At 49.9% G+C, this 21799-nt stretch overlaps 1 protein-coding gene across 2 annotated transcripts; it reads left to right on the top strand.

Annotated features, from left to right (window-relative positions):
- Positions 1 to 367: 367 nt before the first annotated feature.
- On the top strand, positions 368 to 21743 carry TBX1 (T-box transcription factor 1). Of its 2 annotated transcripts, none has more exons than XM_067539863.1 (8): positions 368 to 866; positions 2647 to 3037; positions 9221 to 9322; positions 12082 to 12253; positions 13311 to 13466; positions 16352 to 16419; positions 16657 to 16757; positions 19155 to 21743. In XM_067539863.1, exons 1-8 carry the CDS (start codon positions 680 to 682, stop codon positions 19574 to 19576), a joined length of 1599 nt encoding a protein of 532 aa, XP_067395964.1. In that variant the 5' UTR covers positions 368 to 679; the 3' UTR covers positions 19577 to 21743. The 2 variants fall into 2 exon arrangements, with proteins under 2 accessions (XP_067395964.1, XP_067395963.1); XM_067539862.1 differs by having other exon boundaries at positions 2596 to 3037.
- The last annotated feature ends 56 nt before the right edge of the window (positions 21744 to 21799 follow it).

The following is a 21799-nucleotide window of genomic DNA, read 5'->3' as shown; positions in this document are numbered from 1 at the left end:
GGGAAAGCGGGGCGGGGAGGGGGGGGGGAACCACAGAGTATTTAGCTCTACCGGACATCCGCAGTGACGTTCAGCTTTTCTTCTTTCCCCCCTTCCCTTGCTATCTCCAGACTGGGCTGCGTGATTGACAGGGGTCCCTTTAAATACAACGTGCCCCCACCCCACAGCATGCGCGCAGCCTTGTTTCTCCGCCAGTGCCCAGGAGGCGTGGAAGCCTCCCACGCCTTTGGACCTACTCCCGGCAGCAACTTCCCCGCCGCCGCCGCCGCCCCTGCTGCTGCTGCTGCTGCAGGCAAACGCGCTAGGCTTCCGCGTGACATCACCCAGCCTCTGGCGGGGGGGGGAGTGCGCCTTTAAGGGAGCCACTTTCCCTGCCAGCAGGCGGGGAAGGAAGAGAGGCGAGAAATCAATCAATAAATCACCCAGGGGGAAGCGGGGAGACGCTGCGGGACCAGCCGATTTCGCCCGGGGAGCCGCGCCTGGCCGGGCCCGATCCGCCTCCTCGGAAGGGATATTGAGGGCAGAAGGGGGTCGGGCCCCCCCCCCTCGCACCGCCCCCCTTTGAAAGCTTCCTCCTCGGGCCCCCTTCGAGGCGCTGCACCGTGCCCGGCTGGATGGTGTGGTAGCCGGGGGAGCGCTCGGCGCGGGGGTGGGGGAGGCTGCTGCATCGGTCTCCCCTATGGACGAGAACAGCCCTCTGTCTCCCAAGGCAAACGCTTTCAGTATCGCCTCTCTGATTTCAGTCGCCGCCCAGCACGCAGGGAAGGAAGCGCTGGAGGAGCCCAGCTGTGGCCTTAGCGAGCCCTGCAGCCTCGGCTCCCAGCCCCGGAGGATGCATTTCAGCACCGTCACCAGAGACATGGAAGGTAGGTGCCGGCGGGCCGGGGGGGCAGGACCGGCGATTCACTCACCTTGGGGCGGGAGGGGAGCAGCGCGGCGCAGCCCGGCCGCGGGGAAGTCCGCCTGCCGCCGGAGAGCGCGGGGGGGAAGGCACCGGAGCACGGCCGGGCGGAGAACATCCTGGCGCTGCCGCATTTTCGGGGGATTGCCGCCGGCCGGTGGGGCCGTGGCTTTGTCTTTAGCGGCAGCGGGAAATGCGTTCTCGCCGCCGATTTCCCGGGCGCGGTTGCGCCAAAACATTTAAAAAAAAAAAAAAAAAGTTGCAGCCGGTGAAGGGCAATAAATCAATCAATAAATAATAAATAAATCAATGGCTCCAGACGCCGCTCCGCACTTGGGAGACCAGCCCGGAGCTGCCGTGAGCAAATAACCATGATCCCAGCGGAAGGGACCGTAGTGTTTCGGAGACAAGCAGAGGTGAAAACCGCAGAGGCCTGTGAAAGGTCTGGGCTGATTTGAATGAAGTTTTTTGACCGCCAAGAGATTGGATCAAACCCCCCAGCCTGGAGCCTGTGTGTAAAGTCACGACTCGGCGACTGAAGACAAGGCCGTGCTGATAGAACAGGGCTGTTCCGAGCTCCGGCCGCCCTAGACTTTGTAAATCGTTATAGTTCTTCGCCCCCCGCGCACACACACCTTTTATTTCAAAAAACCCCATCCCAGTATCTATCAGTCTGTTAGCCCAAGGGGTGACAATTGTGGTAGCTTCCCCCAGCTCCATTTAGAGCAGTGCTTCTCAACTATCGGTCTAAGCCGCCTGGGAAAGGCGGTTGTCACCCTCCAACCGGGGTTCTCAACCTGTAGTCTGCTCGCAGGCTGGGCCTGAGATCTCCGAAGGGGTTCTCTGCTCCAGGCAAGGTATTGCAGGGGTCTGCAAATGACAAAAGGTTGAAAACCGCGGATTGTAAAGGATCCTGGGGCATCCTCTAACTTTTTCAACCGCAGATGCATTGACTGGGTTAAAAATCGTTCCTCTGTGTGTGTGTGTGTGTGTGTGTGTGTGTTTCTTGGATTGTTATCCTCCCCCAGACCCACACAGACATCCAGACAGACAAGACTGCCTGCGTAATCCGCGCGGCCGATTAGCCACAGCAAATCATTTTGTATCCATCGTTATTATTCGTCCTTGAAATAAAAGCCAAGTTCCGGCGCTTACCCCGGGACCCGGCTGCGGCTGTGCCGGCACTCTCTGTCTGGGCTGCCTGGCTGGGGAGCCGTGCAAAGTGTGCCTTCGGCTTGTTTATTAGGGGAAGGTCCGGTCGGCTGGGGAGTGAAAAATGGGTGTCGGGCCGGCCTCTGGAAAAGGCGCACTCCTCTGTCAATCAACTCGGCAGGGCTCCGGTCCCGAGGCGAGGAAAGGCACATTCCCTGCAGCGCCTTATCTAAATAGAAATAAGAACCGGTTCCGCGGCGAGGGGAGGCCCTCTGCAGAGATAAGCCCGGCTCTGCAGCGCCTCGGCTCCAGCGGCAGCCAGCCAGCGGGCGCAGCGAGCTCCGCCTGCCCGGGGAGCCGCGAGCGAGGCTGGGGCCAAGCAGTCCCCCGGGGGGGGGGGGAAGGCGGGGCCGGGGCCGGGGCGAGGGAGGGCACCCCGGGGAGCCAGTGAAGACGCGGGCGAGGCGGCGGCTGGCGCGCAGAGCAGGGGGGAGCCGGAGCCGGAGCCGAGCGCTGACCGCCTGTTTTTGGAATGATTTCAGCCATCTCCAGCCCCTGGCTCACCCAGCTGTCCCATTTTTGCGATGTTGCAGCTTTCACGGCCAACAGCCTGAGCAGCCTGAGCGCCTCCGGCGGCTACCACCTCTCCCCTTCCCCGGGGGACCCCTACGGGCAGCCCGAGCCGCCGCACTACGACGCCTGCTCGGCGCAGCAGCAGCACCCGCACCAGCACGGCTACCCGTTCGGAGGAGGCCCGGCCTCCGGCCCCCACCCGCCGCCGCCCGGCCCGGAGCCGCCCGAAAGCGGCGGCGGCGGCTCTGCGGCTGTTTCCAGCTGCGCCTCCGCGCCCGGGGCGACGGCGGCCAAAGCGCCGGTCAAGAAGAACCCCAAGGTGGCCAACGTCAGTGTGCAGCTGGAGATGAAGGCGCTGTGGGACGAGTTCAACCAGCTGGGCACCGAGATGATCGTCACCAAGGCCGGCAGGTCAGTGGCGTCCCCCCCGCTTCCCATGGCCTCGGCCGGGCTTCCAGGGACTGGGGCAGGCCCGGGGTGGAAGTTGTCACCCCCTGCCCCAGTGCCAATGGTCTTTTGGTGAATAGATAGAGGTGAATGCTTGGGGAATTTAAAGCAACTGCTTCAGTTCCCCCCCCCCCTTGCCCCCAGGCACGCCGCCTCCTAGCCCCACAGACCCTCAAATCCCAGAGGGTGGCCCGCGGGTTCAGACAGATGGGCAGCAAGGCGCCCGCCTGGGTCCCTCTCCCTCTGCGGCCCAGAGAACACACAGGGAGCCTCGAGTGGGCGCCGGGAGAGCGAACGGTCAGCCCAGCAAAGCCGGCTTCCCGCAGCTCCTCCTGCACCCTGCAGCGGCCTCTGCTCTTCTTATGATCAGTTTGAGGAGGGCAGGAAGAATTGTTATGTATGTATTTATTTATTTACTGCGCGCTTTACGTTTAAAGCAGCACCGTGACATTTAGGGAGGTGCAGGTAGGAACTGTCTGGGCGCGTGTGAGTGTGAGTGTGTGCAGCGCCGAGCTAGGACAATGGAATCGTCGGTATCGCTCCGTTTGCTGCCGGGAGTTCTGCAGATGTCGTGCTAGGTCCCTCCTGCCCAGATCTGCGGGGTTACGGCCCCTACACACGAGAAGCGGTCCTTTTTTACTCTGGGACTCAGGCTTCGTACATTTTCGTACTCCATGGAAGGCCAATGCAGGGCTCCCGCTAGAACCCCCTTTCAGGGATTCTTGTGAAATGTTAGCTCACAAGAACCTCTGCTGGTTCTGTCCTGCTTTCTTCAAAAGAAAATAGAATATTTTTAAAATCCCCTGTTTCAGGGTAATCTGCTTCCTAGACCCAAACACTGAGGAGGATTTCAGTCATTTGAGCCCTGCACTTCTTTAGGAGCAGACTCGGCAATTTTCTTGTGGAGCGAAGGGTTTGGATGTTATGTGGAAGGACAGACCTGATTTTAAAGCAGTGCATTCAAATATTTAAAATGGGGAGAGGGTTACATCAATAGACATAACTGTACGGCAAACCCATCGGCTTCGATTTTGGCATAGGAAAGCGTAGCGTTTTTTTGTTGTTGGTTTTTTTTTTTTTTTTTGGGGGGGGGGGGGGTTAACATAATGAGTCTTCAAATTAAAAGACTGGTTAGTTTTACTATGACCAAGTCAGTATCATTAATTGCCTTTGACTCTCAAGCGAGAGATTTAAAATCAGATTTATTTCTAGAGGACACTGTTCTCTACGAACAAGATTAACAGGGTCTGTTTAACACCCACCTCTGGTCAAATACATTGATGGGACAGAAATGGATCTCCACTTTGGGGTTTTAGAGCATTCTTGAAGAGATTATAGATAAGAAGCCACAATAGCTTTTTTACACCTCGCGGTACTTTCCACATTTCCTTTTGAAATCTACAAATTACCAACATTGAGAGTATTAATTATGGGGCCCAATCCAGCATCCCTTACTCCGGTACATCTCTCATCGACGTCAGTGGGTAGTTTACCAGATTGAGGAAGGCAGGATCGACCCCACCAATGCAAGCACAGGAAAAAAGGCTGCACATCCAGTTAGCATAAAGTTCCTTCGTAGAAATTAACAAAGGAAGCGAACGTTGTATCCCGTTAAAAGGGAAAGCTATATGCTACAGCTAATTAAACAGCTCCTCGGGGGGCAGGTTAATTATCGCGCCTGTTAATTAGAACCATTTAACTGTGATCTCAGGTGAAATAGCTAAACTGACTCTGAGTTGCATTGGTATTGATCTGCTGTGAGCTCCTGCAGGGAAAGTAAAGTCTTGTTTTCGTACAACATTTGAGAGAGAGAAGCGAGGGTTAACAGATCGGCCCATTCATTACGCTGGATTCTCTTGGTCCCTTGTAAAACTTCATAAAACCTTTGCCCCCTGGGTTTGTGTATGCAAACACCTCTTAGTGTCACCTTTTTTTTTTTTTTTTTTGTGCGGCCTTTTTAGACTCTCTCTTCTGTTCAAACGATAAAAAACCAAAACCAGGTTGGCTTTACTTTAGCAATCGGAGTGTCTTGTATTATGTTGACTGATTTCCCCCGGTCGTTAATAGTGCTATAGATGCTATCACTTAGTAATGAGACGGAAGCAGTTTAGTAAATGGCACCCTGTAAAGGTTTCAAAGGCTGTGGATTCCAGCAAATAATTCCCAGTGCGCTGGGAGCTGCTGTTATGAACATAGGTACACGATTTCAGAATCTCTATCGCACGCACCAAGCCATGCTGTCGCTTTCTCGCCCAGCGCCAGGCCAGATGCGGCTGTTGATTTTAAGGGTTATTGGAGGAGAGCGGGGAGAATCAATATTTTCCAAACCTTAGCGCCTCATAAAAGAAGCAGAAGGCTGCAGGTTCTCTCACTGCTTTGGTACGGTTACAGTGATGGGGGTAAGTGAGGAGAATCAAAAGCCGAGAGCCCTCGTTGTTTGTTCTCGTTTAGACAAGACATTTCTCAGCCCAGCCCTGGACCTACAGCGCCAGGCTTTGCACTGGGCTTTGCATTTGACTAGTCCTTCCTACTGGAGACTTCTTCGCTCCTCTGATATGTTACCTAGGATCGTTCCTTTTATCTCCCTAAATGCTTGGTGCCACCATTATTCTCCAGTCACTGAATACAAAGCACATCCGATTCTCTCTCTCTCAAACGGAAAAGGCCATTTTAGCGAACAACGGAGCCTTTCTGGAAAACAGGGTTTTTTTAGATCTGAAGCGTCCTTCTGATTTCTGTGAGACAGAGGGAGAAATCTGAATTGTGGCATTATAAGTAACTCAGCAACGACTCTAAATGAGATTTGGACTTTGCGAAATAATGTGCTAGGTGCAGACATGATATGAAAATAAAGAGTAGGTTTGAAATGAGGACAGGGTGAATTGAACGGGCAAGGCGTGTAGACCTGGTGGTAAAGCAAAATAAAACATGCAAACAAATCTGGAAGGCAGACTACTGATTCCGGATAGCCCTACTGTGCGCTATTAACGGCCTCGTTTATTTTCACGAGTCCCTGTGTTGGCACTGAGTGTTGTTTTTAGCGGGGGTTTATCAGACTAAATTGTTTGTTTAAAGCTTCGTTTAAAAAAAGAGAGAAACACGGGAGTTGAAGGTTAATAGGGTTTCAATCTTTTCAGCAGAGGACGGTTTAAATGTCCGTGTTGACTTGCTAAAACCAATGAGAGAGGTATGAAAATAGTACGCTTTCGGAGGAGCTGGTGTCACTTTAACAACAAAAAGCATAACAATGGCCTTCTTAACTAGCTTGCTATTCCCATTGAATTCTGTAGCGCCTTATATTTTCCTGGAGGATTGTGGCGTTTTAGGTTGTTTAGAATAAGCAACAGTAATTGTCACAAAAAATCCCTGAATTTATGGCTTTGGAGCCGGACCAAAATTTACTGGAGATAAAAAATCAGTAAGAGAAATAACTGCAATTCCAACGAGTTTGAATGCTTGTTCCATTGAAGTCAAGGGGAACGTTTAGATTTCTTGGTCAACCTCCTTGCTAAATAAATGTGGATTGTTTTGCAAGGCGACGAAGCAGCGTGTGTGTGTTGCAGAAAGCCGGTGCAAGGGAGTTTTAACCCATCGGCATTTCAATTTATCACACTGAAGCTCAAGGGGGAAAAAAATCAAACAAGAAGCCTAAAGCAGAACCAAAAGCAGAGGGAAGCTTTGGGGATAAACAGCGAGAGAGTTGGACCCCAGCTCTCAGAACTGACTCTAAATGGAACAAAGGCGATCGGTGCATTTGTTACCTAGGAGGGTGGATGGTGGGCTGAGATTACATTTCATTAGCGCAGCTGAGTTCAAGTTTAACTCGCAGCCTTTAGAAAAGTCTGGCCTCCAGGAGCACTGATGAGTGGTTTTGTGTGTGCGGGTCAAAGTAGAACGAGTCCCTTTCTGGTGTAATTCAAGAAAGGAAAATGCGGACGAGAGACCCACAAAAGCCCCTCTCCACTTTCCTCTGTAGCCTGCCCGGGAGGGGAGATGTCCCGGGCTGGTTTGTCTCGCTTGGGGAGGGGACGACAGTCCAGCGGAGCGCACGTTTGGCTGGGCGCATTTCGCCGTTTGTTTTCGGCCACGGCAAGATGCTGAGCCCCGGTTTGGTCACTCGGCTGGAAACAGTCACAGCGCTTGTGTGTCCGGGAGCCGCTTCCAGGCTGGGAACCAGCGTCTGCTCGCCGAGCTGGGAGCGCTTCGGCGTGAACGCAGCGTTGTGGAAACCCAGCGAGACTGGCACGTACGGAAATGGAGGGAGTCGGGGAAACTCTCTGGAAAAAAACCCAGTAACCCCAGACACACACACACACACACATACACACACACCAACACACACAAGCACACACACGCTCTGCCAATTGGCCTAGCCGGTGTGTTTTCGGTCCCGCGGGGCTGGAATGTCACCTACCCCCTGACCTGGTTTGGGCGGTGAAGGCGGACCCCGCGCTCGGACAGCTGCAGCCCCCCGGGGCAGCGCCGGCTGCAGTGCGCCGGCCGGGGCGTTTGTCCCGCGTCCCGGCTCTGCCGCAGTCGAAGCGACGGTGCCAGTCAAGCTAGTCCGGGAGAGGAGACGGGGGGTCTGGAGAGAGAGCCCGCGGCGCGCGCGCACACGTCACTGCTCCCGCTTCGCCTTCAGGGAGCGGAGCGAAGTGGGTGTGAAAAGGTAGAAATTCCTGGCGGGTTTCAGAGAGAAGCAGCAAACCCGGGGCCTCCCCCGTTCGCTCCCGTGTGTGCGCCGCGGGTGAGGAGAGCGAGCGGCCGCTAATGGCCAACAGACGCAGCGGGGCTTCAGATTGGGGCTGTGGGGCTGGAGAATAGGAGAGATGCAACGTGGAAACGGCCTCGTGACTGCTGGGGCTGTGTGTGTGCGTGTGCATGTGTGTGCATGTGTGTGTTTGTGCGGGGAGAGAGAGGCTGGGTGTACTCCACTGCTATTTACCCCCCAGGTTCGGCTGTTTTAGGGGGGGGGTAGTTGGTCGGTGTTTCTGGTTGTTGCTAGTTTTGGAAAGCCAGCAGGAACCGTGGAGCTATTTCCGATCGATTTCAAAGAATCGCCCCGGTATTATTATTATATTAACAGCGGGCCTGGGCGGGACGGGTTTCCAGGTTACTTTTCACGAGGTGTGTGTGTAGCGACTTGGAAATAAGTCTCCCGCGAACTTTCCTCTTCAAGGCAGCATTACATGGGCCCGTCGGCAGACGGATTTCCCCTGGTAACTCCTTTCTGAAGTGCCCCCCCCCCCGTGATCTCTCCGGCATGTTGTGCACAGCCCGGCGTGGAACTCTTGAGCGTACAACGTCGTGCAAACAGCCTGGGCGTAGGGGTGCGGGGGGGACATTGCCCAATGCGGGGATGGGAAAGTCACCCCGCGTCCAACCGCTATGGAAAGGGGGGGGGCATAGACAACGCCACGAAGAGCTGCAGCTTTCTAGAGAGACGCTCGGGTTTGTCCGCCACCAGGCGCATCTCTGACACCCCCATAACAGCTCGTTTTTAAAACACAGGAGCCTTGTGTTCGCTTCATCTAGCCGCGCTCATCCAGAGAGGGGGTTTTGACTGAATCTAACTTGCCAGTGGTTCCCAGCTCTTTCATGTCCCTCGGTGACTTCTAATAAGACTTTAAACAGGGAAATGTTAGCGGTTCCTAGAAGGCCATTTGACATCAGTGGAAAAATACTTGGCTAACTTCATGCATACCCCGGGGCCTGAGCTTGGTGGGTCTGTTTGGGTAAGGCGTTCAGGATCGGGCCCTGTGTCTTCTCCAGGGCTGTGAAGTTGGAACTCCGCATCCAATGATCTGTTGCATAATGTTCAGTGGCACCATGACCTGATTCCAGTCCATCAATATTAGACATATTTGATCTGTCAAGTCCTCCAGCTCTCCCCGTGCCAGGGGGTGAATATCTTGTTTCTAAACTACCCTACTTCCTCACCTCGTCTGTGCTCGGGTCCCTCGCTCTATAGGCAGAAAGCAGGAAAGGGTTTTATTTGAAAGAGAGAAACTGTCCCGAAGCAGAGAGAGAATCGAGTGAAATTCTTGCCACATGTCAACAGAGCCGAGCCCCGATTACTGCAGGCGATGAGCTGGTGGGGGTTGTTCTGACTGACACACTCGTTGTGGTTTTTCTCTCTTGCCCCAGGCGCATGTTTCCCACCTTCCAGGTGAAGATATTTGGAATGGACCCAATGGCTGATTACATGTTGTTAATGGATTTTGTACCAGTGGACGACAAAAGATATCGGCAAGTAAAATAAGCTTTTCCTTGAGTCCTCTAGACTGGACAGGGCAGCGATGGGGGCCGAGGGAAAGAGACACGTTGAAATTCCATTTTCCTAAGTGGGGCCTGACTCAGTGTCCAAAGAAGCAAGTGGGAGGCTTTCCACTGACCTCAGTGTATTCACCCCGGCTTTGAATTGCAGAGGGCAGGAGAACAGAAGCGTTAGCACGATTCCCCCCCTCCTCTCCCAGTCTTATTCTTAAAACCACGAGCTTAAAACCATCGTGAATCGCACACCAGTGACCGCAGGCTACTCCGCACAAGATGTGGAGTGAGAGAGAATATTTGAATTGAAACATATTTGAACTGAGGGAGAGGGGTTTAAAATCTATTCCTAATATCTCAAACCGCTCATAAACTAGACTTGGTTACAGTTATACCTGTGCTTAGAGTTCAAGCACAACAGTCTGGGAGTCATCCTCACAGAAAAGGGTCTAATATTTATTTATTACAAATAGATTGGGTCTAGGCTGACTTCTGCAACTATAATTCCTTGTCCAGCAATGAAGGGATTCACACTATTTCCCCTCCCCTTTTGACCTATCTTTCAAATCTCCATGTTCAGTGACTGCATCACCTGGAAGCCCCAGGAATAGCAGGATATGATAAGCATCCTTCTCTCTCGAGGGGACAGTTACTTAGCTTGAATCTAGCTGCATTTTAAGTTTGGGCTGAGGTTAAAAGTCCAGTGAACTCGATCCGATTCTAAACCTTCGATTTGTTGTTTTGAATGCGTTGTGGCTTCCTTGGTGCAAGGAAGGATTTATCCAAACCCCACATGAGGTGGAGGTGTCTGTGTTAAAATACAGTACCTAGTTTGTAATAAACAACAAGGGTGCCACCCAATTTTGTAGTTAGCTCCGCGGGCAGCAAGCCAGATTCTGGGAGATTCGCTGAAAATCCCAAATCACTCCGTTAAGATTTTAGAGGAATGATTTTGAATGTACGTCGGTGTAGTTAAGAGCAGAATTTGGCCCACCGTATTTTAAAGTAAAATATTCCCTCAGCCTAACAGGATATTCCACAGGTACACACACAGGCAAAATACAGACATTATTGGGTAAAAAAAAATCCCTTTAATCGATTATTAGGAAACTTTTACTTACCCTAACTGGGAAAAAACAAATTTTCATATTAAAAAAAAATTAAAATGATGTTCAGAAACTGCATCTGCAGAGAGAAATGTCCATCTTCTCAATCAGGCTAATCGCTGACTGTAAAATGGCTTTCTCAGCGCAGTATCTGTAGACCAGAGATGTTAGGAGGACAAGGGGCTGTAGAATTAGCTATTTGGAAATGCTGCTGCAGTTCCACGTCGGGGAACGAGACGTCTTTTGAAGAATCACATTTCATTGTCCGATCTTCGCCTGGCTTTTGGGGGTGACTGTGTACCGCACGGGAATGGGTCGGAGCACGAGACAGTGTGTGTGTGCGCGCGCACCTCAGCTACTAGTTTTCTTTGTTTCAGTGCAAAAGAGCTTGTATTGTCCTAGCCTGAGGCCGCTTTGGAAAATCACCAACATAACCAACTGCATCGTGCTCAGAATCCTTTCTCTGTTTCCAGTGAGAACGTAGGAAGGCGACCTAGGAAATAGGCGGCTCACGAATCAGTTATGCGGTTTGATTTGTAACACCTTTAATTTGAAGACGGTGAAAGGCGCATTATACATTTCACTTCAGATCAGGACGCCTAAAAGCCAGTGTGCATATGAATCTCCGTGTCGAATATATAAATATTTAGACAGATATCCAAATTCTCAGGGCGTTGCAGAAATGTTTGCTTGTCAGGGGAAATGGGATATATAACATCCAATTGAGAATATCTTCTTTTCTTTTCTTTTCTTTTTTTTTTTTAAGTAATGTTTCTGCTCAGCTCCAATGGTGTATAATTCCCCCTGTGCATACACTGGCTTTTAAAGTAAACACATGCATAGAAGATTGGGCTCTCTGTTTTTAATGGTACTACTGAATATGGACTTTGAAAGACTGAAACAAGGCGGCTAAACTCTGGATCCGCTATTAAACTGCACATAAATTTCCACTTTTAACGTAAAGCCAGAACATTACGGTGTAAAGGGTTTCCTTTCACTTTTTTATTTTATGTAGTTGGTAGCATTTCTGGCTTCCACCCCAAATCTGTGCAGGTAGCTATACATTTTCCCTGCCATGCAGATTTTCCTATTGCAAATTGCACCAGAGAGCTAAAGAAAACATTTTGTTTGTCAACAAGTCTGGCGTTTTCCTACTGGCTTCCTAGAAATGAGAGACTACATTCGTTAGCTGCGGAAGCTGGATCATTCTGCTCCCCACACTCATTTTACAGCCAGACTTCATTTTGCAAACTGCATTTTCCAGAGCAGCGCTGAGGCTTTATAGGGGATTCACCGACAGGAATAATACTTGAAGCGAATATTAGCTTCTGAATTGTGAGGTGGTTGCGTTGCTCTAGATGGGACTGCTCACTCTATCGGGTATTATCCCGCAGGAGTCAGAGTGTTAGTTAGCCTCTGGCCTTAACTCAGCAGTTAATTAGACCTGATCCTTCCCCTTTGAAGTCAGTGGAGTTTAAAGAGTGACTTGGATAGGCGCAGGATCAAACCTCGGGCTAGTCTGTGACAGAGCTCAGAGGAAACTCTGGCTGGAGCTCTGGATTCCCAGGCAGGCCCCCGTTTAACCAGCGGGATCACGATTACCACTGAAAGCGCTTTGCCTCTCCTCTGCAGATATGCCTTCCACAGCTCCTCCTGGCTGGTGGCCGGCAAAGCGGACCCTGCTACCCCAGGGAGAGTTCATTACCACCCAGACTCTCCTGCTAAAGGCGCCCAGTGGATGAAACAAATAGTATCCTTCGATAAACTGAAGCTGACCAACAATTTATTGGATGACAATGGGCACGTAAGTGGTCGGGAGGGGAACCAGCTCGGGGACTGAAGGGGGAGGATGATGGCCCATGAAATCTTCAGCACGTCAGTGTTGCTTGGCGCACACAGAAAACCCACAATAAGACCCGGGTGTCAACATGTCTGAAAGGGGCCCGAGCTGCCTGGAAACGCTGTTTGATTCGTGCCCATGGGGGGGGGGCGGATCACAGACCCCAAAGGTCATATTTTCTGCCAACGTCGGGCCAGTTGACTCCAGGGCCCGTCGGGAGGAGGCATGGGACACTTTAGGGATCCCAGTAAGTCACAGCGCTGACCTCTTCCCTGAGGGCCCGGTCCCCCCATTCCTTGCAAACACACCGCTCCCCCGGCCTGCAGAGAGGGGATGGGTTGACGTGGTTGGGAAGAATGTGTGTTTAAGGGAAACAGGCTCGAGCCCAGAATTCACTACACGTTGCTGCTGTTCTCTCGCCACAGTCATTTGATCCTGCCGTGCCTGTTCCATAGACTGGGCCTGGCCACAGATTGTTCCGCCTATTTCCATGCAGTTCAGTGCTCCTCGGTAGCTCAGGTGCCGGCCCCCACATTTCATCGTGAGTCATGCACGCTCGCAGCAGCTCTCCTCTCCCTGCCCTTCACAGCCGGCTAGACCCCAGTGAGGTCTCTCTCCCCTTCGAAGGAAGCCGGTTCTCTGGTTCCCCAGCTTAGTAGCATTCTCAGACTGGAAACCCCTTCGGCGGGGTCTGAGAAGTGCCCCTGCCGGGGTTTCGCACAGGACCTCCCCGTGTGGAGCGTTTCGCTGCATATAGCCTCCCGCAATAATCACTCCTTAATTAACCCTAATTAACGCCGTGCCCTGGAGCAGCCGCAGAGGGTCTGCAAACCTGTTGCTTCTGTGCAAGAAACCCTGAGCCCACCATCCCCACCCCCCAAAGAACCCATTGCCAGGCTGCCATTGTGCTGGGGGGGGGACGGGGGGGGCTGCAATTCCCGTAGCGCGCTGCTCGCCTCTCAGCGCGCTGCCTTGCGTAGAATGAATCAATTATGATCTCCTTGCTCGTTTTATCATTCAGATCATTTTGAACTCCATGCACAGATACCAGCCCCGGTTTCATGTGGTCTACGTGGACCCCAGGAAAGACAGCGAGAAGTATGCGGAGGAGAACTTTAAAACCTTTGTGTTCGAGGAGACTCGCTTCACCGCGGTGACCGCCTATCAGAATCACAGGGTGAGGATCTGGAGTTTATTACTGAGACACAAACCCTCCGATACTTCATTTATCAAAACCTTCCCCGTGATGGATGGAGAGCCGGGCGGGGGACCGGGGGGAATATTAATTCAGAGCAGTCAGTGCTTTAAAAAGTAACTCCCCAGCCAATGGAAATGTTGTGGGTATACAAATAAATAGACTGGGTTGGGAAAAGGTCTTTAGCTCCTTGGAACTGGGTAAATGCAATCGCCTTTCAACACATCTCTTTAATTTAACAAAAAAAAAAAAATCGTATGGTTTTCTAAAGGAGGTTTTCAAGCAACTTTATGCAAAAAAAAAAAAAAAAAAGTAGTTAAACCAAAATGATTTATGTCAGATCTGCAAAGCTCAGATTCCGTTTCTAATCACAGAGCCGATAGACACTCCTGGTTCAAGCCCTTTTTTCCATCAAATTGATAAAACACGTATTCGAAGAGTCATACTGGGTTGTTTTCTCTCTCGATTAGAAAAATTAGAGCTTTTTAAAAAGGAAACAGACACACTCTCTACTCCTCCAGCCTCCCCCAAAGCAACCTTTCAAATGTGCATTTCGGATTCTGGAAGAGGAAAAAAAATGTTTATGAAGTCTATAGCCACTGTGAAGCAAGAGCCCTGTGGGGTCACCCGCACCGAGTGAAACTTGCTAGACAGACACTTCTTGTTCCGATCGCCAGAGAACTGGTGTGCGTCTCACGGCCCCGTGTGCAGTAAAGCGTAAGGACGGTTTCTGGGAAAATCTTCTTAACTGTCTCTATAATAGAGGTAGTCTAGTGTGTTTGCTAAGGGAAGAGGGGGAAATATGTATACTTGACATCGATCCAGCTGAAATGACTAAGCATTCAATGGGAAAACCAATAAACCATTAAAAACAAAGATCTGATTATAACAAAGAGAACACGGCCATTCATTTCCATTGCTTTGGGTTGATCATTGGATCCAACGCCAATTTAATATTTGAACTGTCAGACTAAACACAAGTTCGTCTGGAATGATAATATACAGCCTTTAAAATCTAGCGTTTTAGTATTTAAACAGTCATCGGAGTGATTGACAAGTGTAGGAAAGCGAAATTGCTGTTTGTATTAGAAACACACTTTCCATATTAAGAATTAATTTACTCCTGTGTACGACAACTAAATTATGTCTAGTCCCCGCACAGCCTGTGGGCCAGAGACTCCTCACGGCGTTATCTAAGGGATAAAGGTGACCAAATACTACAAGAAGTCTCTGAACTGCAGACCATTTCGGGCTTGCTCCAAACCCGCTGAAGCCGATTTCACTGGATTTTGGAGCAGGCCTCCGTTAGCGTTTATGGGCAAACACCTCCGTTTGACCCGGTTTGCCGAGGTCTGACTCTCTCCCTGAAGCAAGCTGCTGGCCTTTTCCGCATCCCTGAAGATGCCTCGAGGTCTGGGGCACGAGCTGAACTGGGGGTTTTAAGCGTCAGTCTCTCTCCGAGCTGTGGAAGGTGTCTGGGGAGATGTCCTCCTCCTCCCCGGCATCTGGTAAAGCCATTCCTTGGCTTCTCGAGGAATCTGATAGCGCAGGGAGCCCGGCTCCAAAGTTACATTGGTGCACTCCGAGGAAGCTGCGTGAGCTCCAGATTTGCAATTTTAACTCCATAGAAAACTTCCTCGAAGCCAGAGGGACATCATTACCTATGTAAACCCGAGAGCCGGGCTCGATGGGAACGACAGCCTCCACGCTGCGAAATGTCACTCAGAATTGGCCTGGACAAATCTGCTGTTGTACTTATCTGCTTTTGCCACCCTGGGTCTGTTAGTTAGGGACTGAAATAAAAGATTTTGGGTAGCATTTCATCCACTCGCGTTTTACAATACCATGAACTTACTGTAAACCGAGGAACAACCCGTATCTATAAATATAATGTCCAATTAAGGGTCTTTCCCATGGTAAAACACTATCCGCGCCTGCAAACTGATTGCAGGCCACGTTCCCTGTTCCCTTTAATGCCTTTGGGTCTTGCATGAAGCTTAGAAAGCTTATTTTGTTATCTAGGATTTGATCATTGCTCCGTTTTTATTAGCACAGTCAAGCCAGCGAGCAAAAGGTGTAGATCCCACCCTCTGTAATTGTTTCAGGCTTTTAAAATAAACAAATTTACACGGATAAAAGAATTCCACAACTCTTCTTTGGCCCACCTCCAAAACCCACACAGGCGAAGACGTCTGGGCTGCGAGCTGGGTGCTGCGCCTTTAAGGGACTCCCGCGTCCCTCCCAAGTTGGCATTTGCCTGATGGCTCAGGACAGCTGCTCTGTCTCTCCTGCTTTCTATCAGTTTGACCTCTAAGGCTGGAACTGTCACTGAGGGGCTTAAAGTTTGTTTTTCAACCCATTCCGGAAACTCACAATCACATGCTTTATCCGTGGATTTGCTTAAATATAGAAAATGTCCTGCCTTCTCCCTGGCGAATTAAATAAATACATAAGTATGATTTATCCAGTGATTTGTCTTAGCTGCTCTGGTGGTGACCCATATAATGTGGCAGTTTCTTACAAGTGCATTTACACAGCCGGAGCAGCAGACTCGGCCTGCCTCTCCCTTCGCCTTGAACTCGTATTAGATAGCGTACGATCCTGCATTTTCGGGCAGAGGGAAACCACATGTTTGTATTCCAAAGCAAAGAGAGCTCCCATTATGTTATCGCATGCTCGCAAACCTGCTGGTGCCTATAATTTTCCAAAAGGAATCAGGCCTGCACACCCTATTTGCCCCCCCTCCCTTACACTGAGTTGATTTCTGTCCCAGAACTCACTTAAAGGAGCAGGGGCACTCGCTAATCAAAGATATCTGTGAGTGCCACTCAAAGTCCTTCTCTTCCCTCCCCCCCCCTTCCTTTCAGATTACACAACTCAAGATTGCCAGCAACCCCTTCGCTAAAGGATTCAGAGACTGTGATCCAGAAGACTGGTAAGTCTGCTGTCCCTTACTGACCATATTAAAGGTCTCATTCAGCAAGGGAACTTAAGCACCTGCTTAGCGCCTGAGTAGTCTTATTGACTACAGTGGGCTGGGATCAGGCCCTAGTTGCACAGTGGCGTTATTAATAGGGCCATGTTAGAGCAATATAATTCCCTCATGTGTAGGCAGTGCCCTTTATACTGAAACAATTACAGCGCTCTGCCTACTCTTTTCTTCTTGTTCTAGGCCCAGGAATCACAGACCAGGGGCCCTTCCTCTCATGAGCGCTTTTGCCAGGTCCAGGAATCCAGTATCTTCCCCTGCACATCAGAATGGAACTGAGAAAGGTGAGTTTCCTCCATCTTCACAGACTCAGACACACTTTCAGTTTACAAAAAGGTCATATAAATATTCAGTATATTTTCTTACTGCTATTATTAATAATTAATCAAAATCAAGAGGCTTACAAATCTCATATACCATTTATATTGAGAGGGGGATTGCTTGGTTTGGTTTATTTCACCAATAAGGGCTGTGAAACTGCACAAGTTAAATTCATTTCTGTTTTTTGTTTATAGTCCGTTTCACTTTGGGGTTTTCACGCACTAAGAAAAGGCGGTAAATGAATGCTTAAATCCAAATTATTTTGACGTATAAAAAAACTTAAAATATTTGTATTAACCCTTGGGCTTCCCTCCCGACCCCCCCAAAAAATCTTAACTTTTTCCTTTTAAACAAAGCATACATTTGGGGCCTAATCTAATCTTTTTTAAACACCCATCGTAGTATCTGAGCATGCTATCTAAGCTATTTGACATTAGCTTTTCCTTCCAATTTAAAATAAGATATTTCACCCTCCTTCCTAATATGCTTCTAATTTCTGAGTTTCCTTCACTCAGGCATTTTGACAAAATGTTTAGTTTACAGATGGAGACATAGCCTAAAGACGCTTTGCATACATTGCCCTTTTGAAAAAGCACAGTGGTTATGTTTTCAGTGTAAATCCCATAATATTCAGGCGCTGTATTCAACCTACTGCATGGTTTAAGCGGACACACTGGGAACTTTTCATTGATTTCTTTTCCATTACACAGAGTAAACAACTGCAAAGACTACCAGGGGCCTTTCTCCCAGCACACTCCAGGCCTATTAAAATAAAGAGAAGTCTGTATTTGTTTAGTGTTACACAATTGCAAAAATTTCAAGCGTGTACAAACTTGTCAGTCAATTCAGCTCTATTTATCACAGTCAGAATGTATTGTCCCAGGAGCACAGATTTCTGTTGAACACAATGTTTAAACACTTCATTTAAAAATCATTGCTTTTTTTTCCCTCTGGGTTTTCCCATCTTCCCCCTGCTTTTTTTAACACAAAGTCTTTGCAGTAAAATGAATTGAAGGCTTTCCTTTCCTTTCCTTTTCTTTTTTTTTTTTTTTTTAAAAGTGGTGGCATTAAATGAAAAAGCTTACATGGGTAGTAGGAGGGAGAGAAGTTATTTTTAAGCTTCCCTCTTTGTGATTGTTGTGGCTGGTGCAGACTAAAAGGTCCAGGACAATAAACACACTCATCAGACCAAATTGTGCCACCCACACCCATCCACTGATTTCAATGCAACTACTCACAGACAAAGGTACTTTGAACATGAGTTAGGGTGACAGCATTTGACCTCACTATAGGAAGAAAATGCTATGGGAAGGTTTTACAATGCTGTAGCAATGTTCTTGTAACTGGTGGTTTGGACTATTGCTGTAGCATACTGCAGTCATATATTTTTACAGAGGACATGAAATAATACAACTCCCATTCTGTGCCGCCATAGTCTGGGCATCCGCTGAACTCCCTGGAAGTCTGTGACACTCCTAGTCTCAGATCCACTCTGCTTTCCTTTCATTCCAAGGGAGGCTCTTTTCATTCTGGGATTAAGTTTAAGGCAGTTTTAAATGTTTCTCAGGCTTAAAATGAACCGTTTCTGCAATAGGTGTTTCCATGCAGCGTGAACATTCTCCCTAGGATTTGTGTGTGTGCAATCTTCCTAATTTCTATAATTTTAAGAGCAGCCCTCCACCAGCGGGTATTAAAAGTGACTGAATTCCAAAATAACCATTGTTCTCTGTGTGCCTGAAATATATTGGGTTCTGTGTTGGGCTCAGTGCATGAGGAACATCTCCAGCAGAAGTAAGAGCTGATTAAGCGTCTGGGAAACCCCCAGGAGGCTCAGGGATGTCCCCAGCTGCGGTCTGTGGCTAGGTGATTGAGTGAGGTGTCAGTGGCTAGGGGACAAGGCTCAGAGAAGACGCTGGGGACCATGGCTAGGTGACAGGGAATTCCCCCGGCTCAGGGATGGTGTAGGGATCTGTGGCTAGGTGACGGGGTCAGTGTCTGTGGGCACTGGAGGGAAGGTGCTGGAGGCCCTGACTAGGTGACTGGGGGGGTGTCAGTGGTTCTCAAGGAGGGTCCTGGGATCTGGGGCTAGATGATGGGAGGGGTTGGTAAGTGGGGGCCCCCCCAGTTCTAAGGGAGGGTGATGGGAGTGTCAGTTGCTATGGGGGGCTAATCTCAGGGAGGGCGCTGGGGGGCCTGGCTAGGTGATTGGGGGGGGGGGGTCAGTGGCAGGGGCCGCCTGGTTCTGAAGGAGGGTGATGGGAGTATCAGTGGCTGGTAGGACCCCTGCATCTCAAGGAGGGTGCTGGGAGCCCTGGCCAGGAGGTAACTGGTTGCTCTGCCCCTTCTGTGTCCCATTGCAGATGCTGCTGAGAGCCGACGGGAGTATGAGCGGGAAGCAGCCAGTGGGACCCCCCTCCATGCTGACCCCACACACCAGCAGCTCATGTCACGGGTGCTGAGCCCAGCCCTGCCTGTCCCCGGCACGGGGGGCCTCGTCCCACTCAGCAGCACACCTGGGAGCCGGCCCAGCCCCCCACACCACGAACTGCGGCTGGAGCCCCCTGCCTCAGAGCCTCTGCACCACCACCCCTACAAGTATCCAACGGCAGCCTATGACCACTACCTGGGTGCGAAGAGTAGACCTGCCCCCTATCCCTTACCCAGCCTCCGGGGCCATGGCTACCACCACCACCATCACCACCACCACCACATGGGCCCACCGGCAGCCAACGTGTACTCCTCAGCAGGCGCACCGCCGAGCTATGACTATGGGCCACGGTAACCCCCGCGCTCCCTGCTGTGGGCACTCTCTGCATGGTGTGCATTCCCCCTTGCCTCGCTTCTGGAGAGCCCCCAGCTGCCCAGAGGAGAATTCCTGCTGCCCCTGCCCTCTAGCGCCTCCCCCTGCCCAGCGGGCCCAGCCACCGCACACTCGGCTCTCCCCACCCACCCCCTGGCTCGCCAGACAGAGCGGGCAGGCTGGAGACCGGGACAAGAGGGTGCGAGGCAGGCAGGGGTTAAGGCATCCAGCAACTGGCCACTGTATTTCGCTTTGCTCCAGCAATGAAGCCATAAGGGGTGCTGCCCCCTCCTGTGTTAGGAACGGTGACAACTCATCACACTGATGTTTTGCGTATCCTAGGCACGCAGCCACCATCCTGCCATGACCCCCAGGAAGAAGGCAGGCCAGGGTTATTAGCCCCTGGGAAGGAGTGGTGCCGGAGCAAAGCCAGCCCTAAAATCTCGGTTTCCCAACTCCCAGACCTGGCCCAGTCCTCCTCTGCCAGCCTATTAGGCCTCTGGAAAGAAACTTGGCCTGGGAGGCATGATGTTAACATTGAATGAGAGGGTGTTGTGTGCTCTGGAGATGACCCTAGGCAGTTGCAGTCCCTAGGTCTGCGCTTTCTCTATTGAGATCAACCTAAGAGCAGTGACTCACTGAAGTCAGAGGATCCCTTTGCTTTAAATCGTCTCCCCTTTTCTCTTCCCACTGTGTTTTCTAGGGGACTATCGATGGAAGCAGGGCTTAAAGTAGGAGAATGTTTTGATGGTCCCCAGTGACCTTCAGCTAGGTCCTTCCTGACAGATGAGGTTGTCCATCCTGACAGATGAGGTTGTAGGGGAAAACTATACACAAGCAACTGCTTGGGGCCTTGTGCTTCTGTGAATGCAGCCCATGGTCAAGACCATTGCTACAGATTTTTCTTTTTAACAAGCAATTGGTATTAAGGTAGTTAAAAGGGGGAAAAAAGGACAAAGTTTGGGTCATATTTTCATATCCTGAGTGGGGGGAGGGGTCATGATTTCTGGTGAGAACACCCCGTAAGTAGCCCTCCAACACTCCCTTACTGGGTGATTTCCTGGTCTCATAATACTCTTTAGCTCAGTGTTGCCTTTTAGAGGAATTTTTCCCAGCATGCCTTTCAGGGGCTGGCCCTTTATATCAGCAGAGCTAAACAGCTGCAGTCTTAAAGTGACCATTTTGGAACTGGCTGCTTGCTGTATGTCCCTTCTTACATTGGGAAAGTCCTTTCTATGTCTTCCCTGAGATAGCCCATTCCCCACAGTTTAGCTTTTAGCATACATCTCCAGCTACGCATTATGCGAACTCAGAGTATGTCCTTCCTTGGTGCTCCACCGATTGTCAGGCCAGTCCTGTATTTCAGAGAAGGGTTTAACAGCTAATTGACCATGTGGGTTTATAAGTGCCTCCTCCTCCTGCACCACAGAACTCTGTGGAAAGAGATGGATTATGTTTTGTCCTCTTGATTCATCCATATTTGTGCCTCTACATTGCAAATTCCACAGTGTTATCTTGGTATCTTTTTGAAAGGGGATTCCTTGCCTTGTGAAGGTGGCAAGTGTTAAGATCACATAGTAATGGCTATCCAGTCTTCAGCAATAGGCTTGATCAAGAAGCTACACAGGCAGATGTGAATATTTTCTGTAACATTTTTCCATTACAAAAATCTGGATCAATTGTGAAGATTTGTGCAAGAACTATGTGTTTGTATTTGACATTTGCAGTGAATTGTGAAATTTTTAGTGTCCGACTACCCCATACTAACTGTTCGCAAAAAGGTTGATGTAAAATAGACTTGTGCATATTATTAGCCAGCTGGAAATTGCTCTCTGACATGCCCTGTTGCTTTGCTGCTGTTATTTCAGAGTTTTCAGTATGATTTGTTACCTGGACATTGATTATTAGTGCCAAAACATTTGGTCAAATGTTTAATGAAGTTGTTATATTTATTTTTTCTTTCAGAGATTATACAAAAGTTTTTGTTTTCTTCATCGTTGCAGTGTAGGAAAAAGGCAAGACAACCAAAGAGTCATATCTGCAAATACTGTAGATACTTGTAGATATTTATAGATATGTGTAGATAATCTTATTATAGTTAAAGTGAAAAGACCTCGGACAGTGACATTTATAAATGATTTTCCTTCTTTTTTGTGTGTGGGGGTGTGTTTGGTCAGTTTGTGTGTTCTAAAGTCAAACCATCCC

The sequence above is a fragment of the Emydura macquarii genome, unplaced genomic scaffold, assembly GCF_026122565.2.
Source record: "Emydura macquarii macquarii isolate MOO-44397 ecotype Brisbane River unplaced genomic scaffold, CSIRO-AGI_Emac_v2 contig_554, whole genome shotgun sequence".
NCBI lineage: Eukaryota > Metazoa > Chordata > Testudines > Chelidae > Emydura > Emydura macquarii.
The sequence above is the reverse complement of the archived record's forward strand: the minus strand, read 5'-3'. Positions and strand labels throughout refer to the sequence as shown.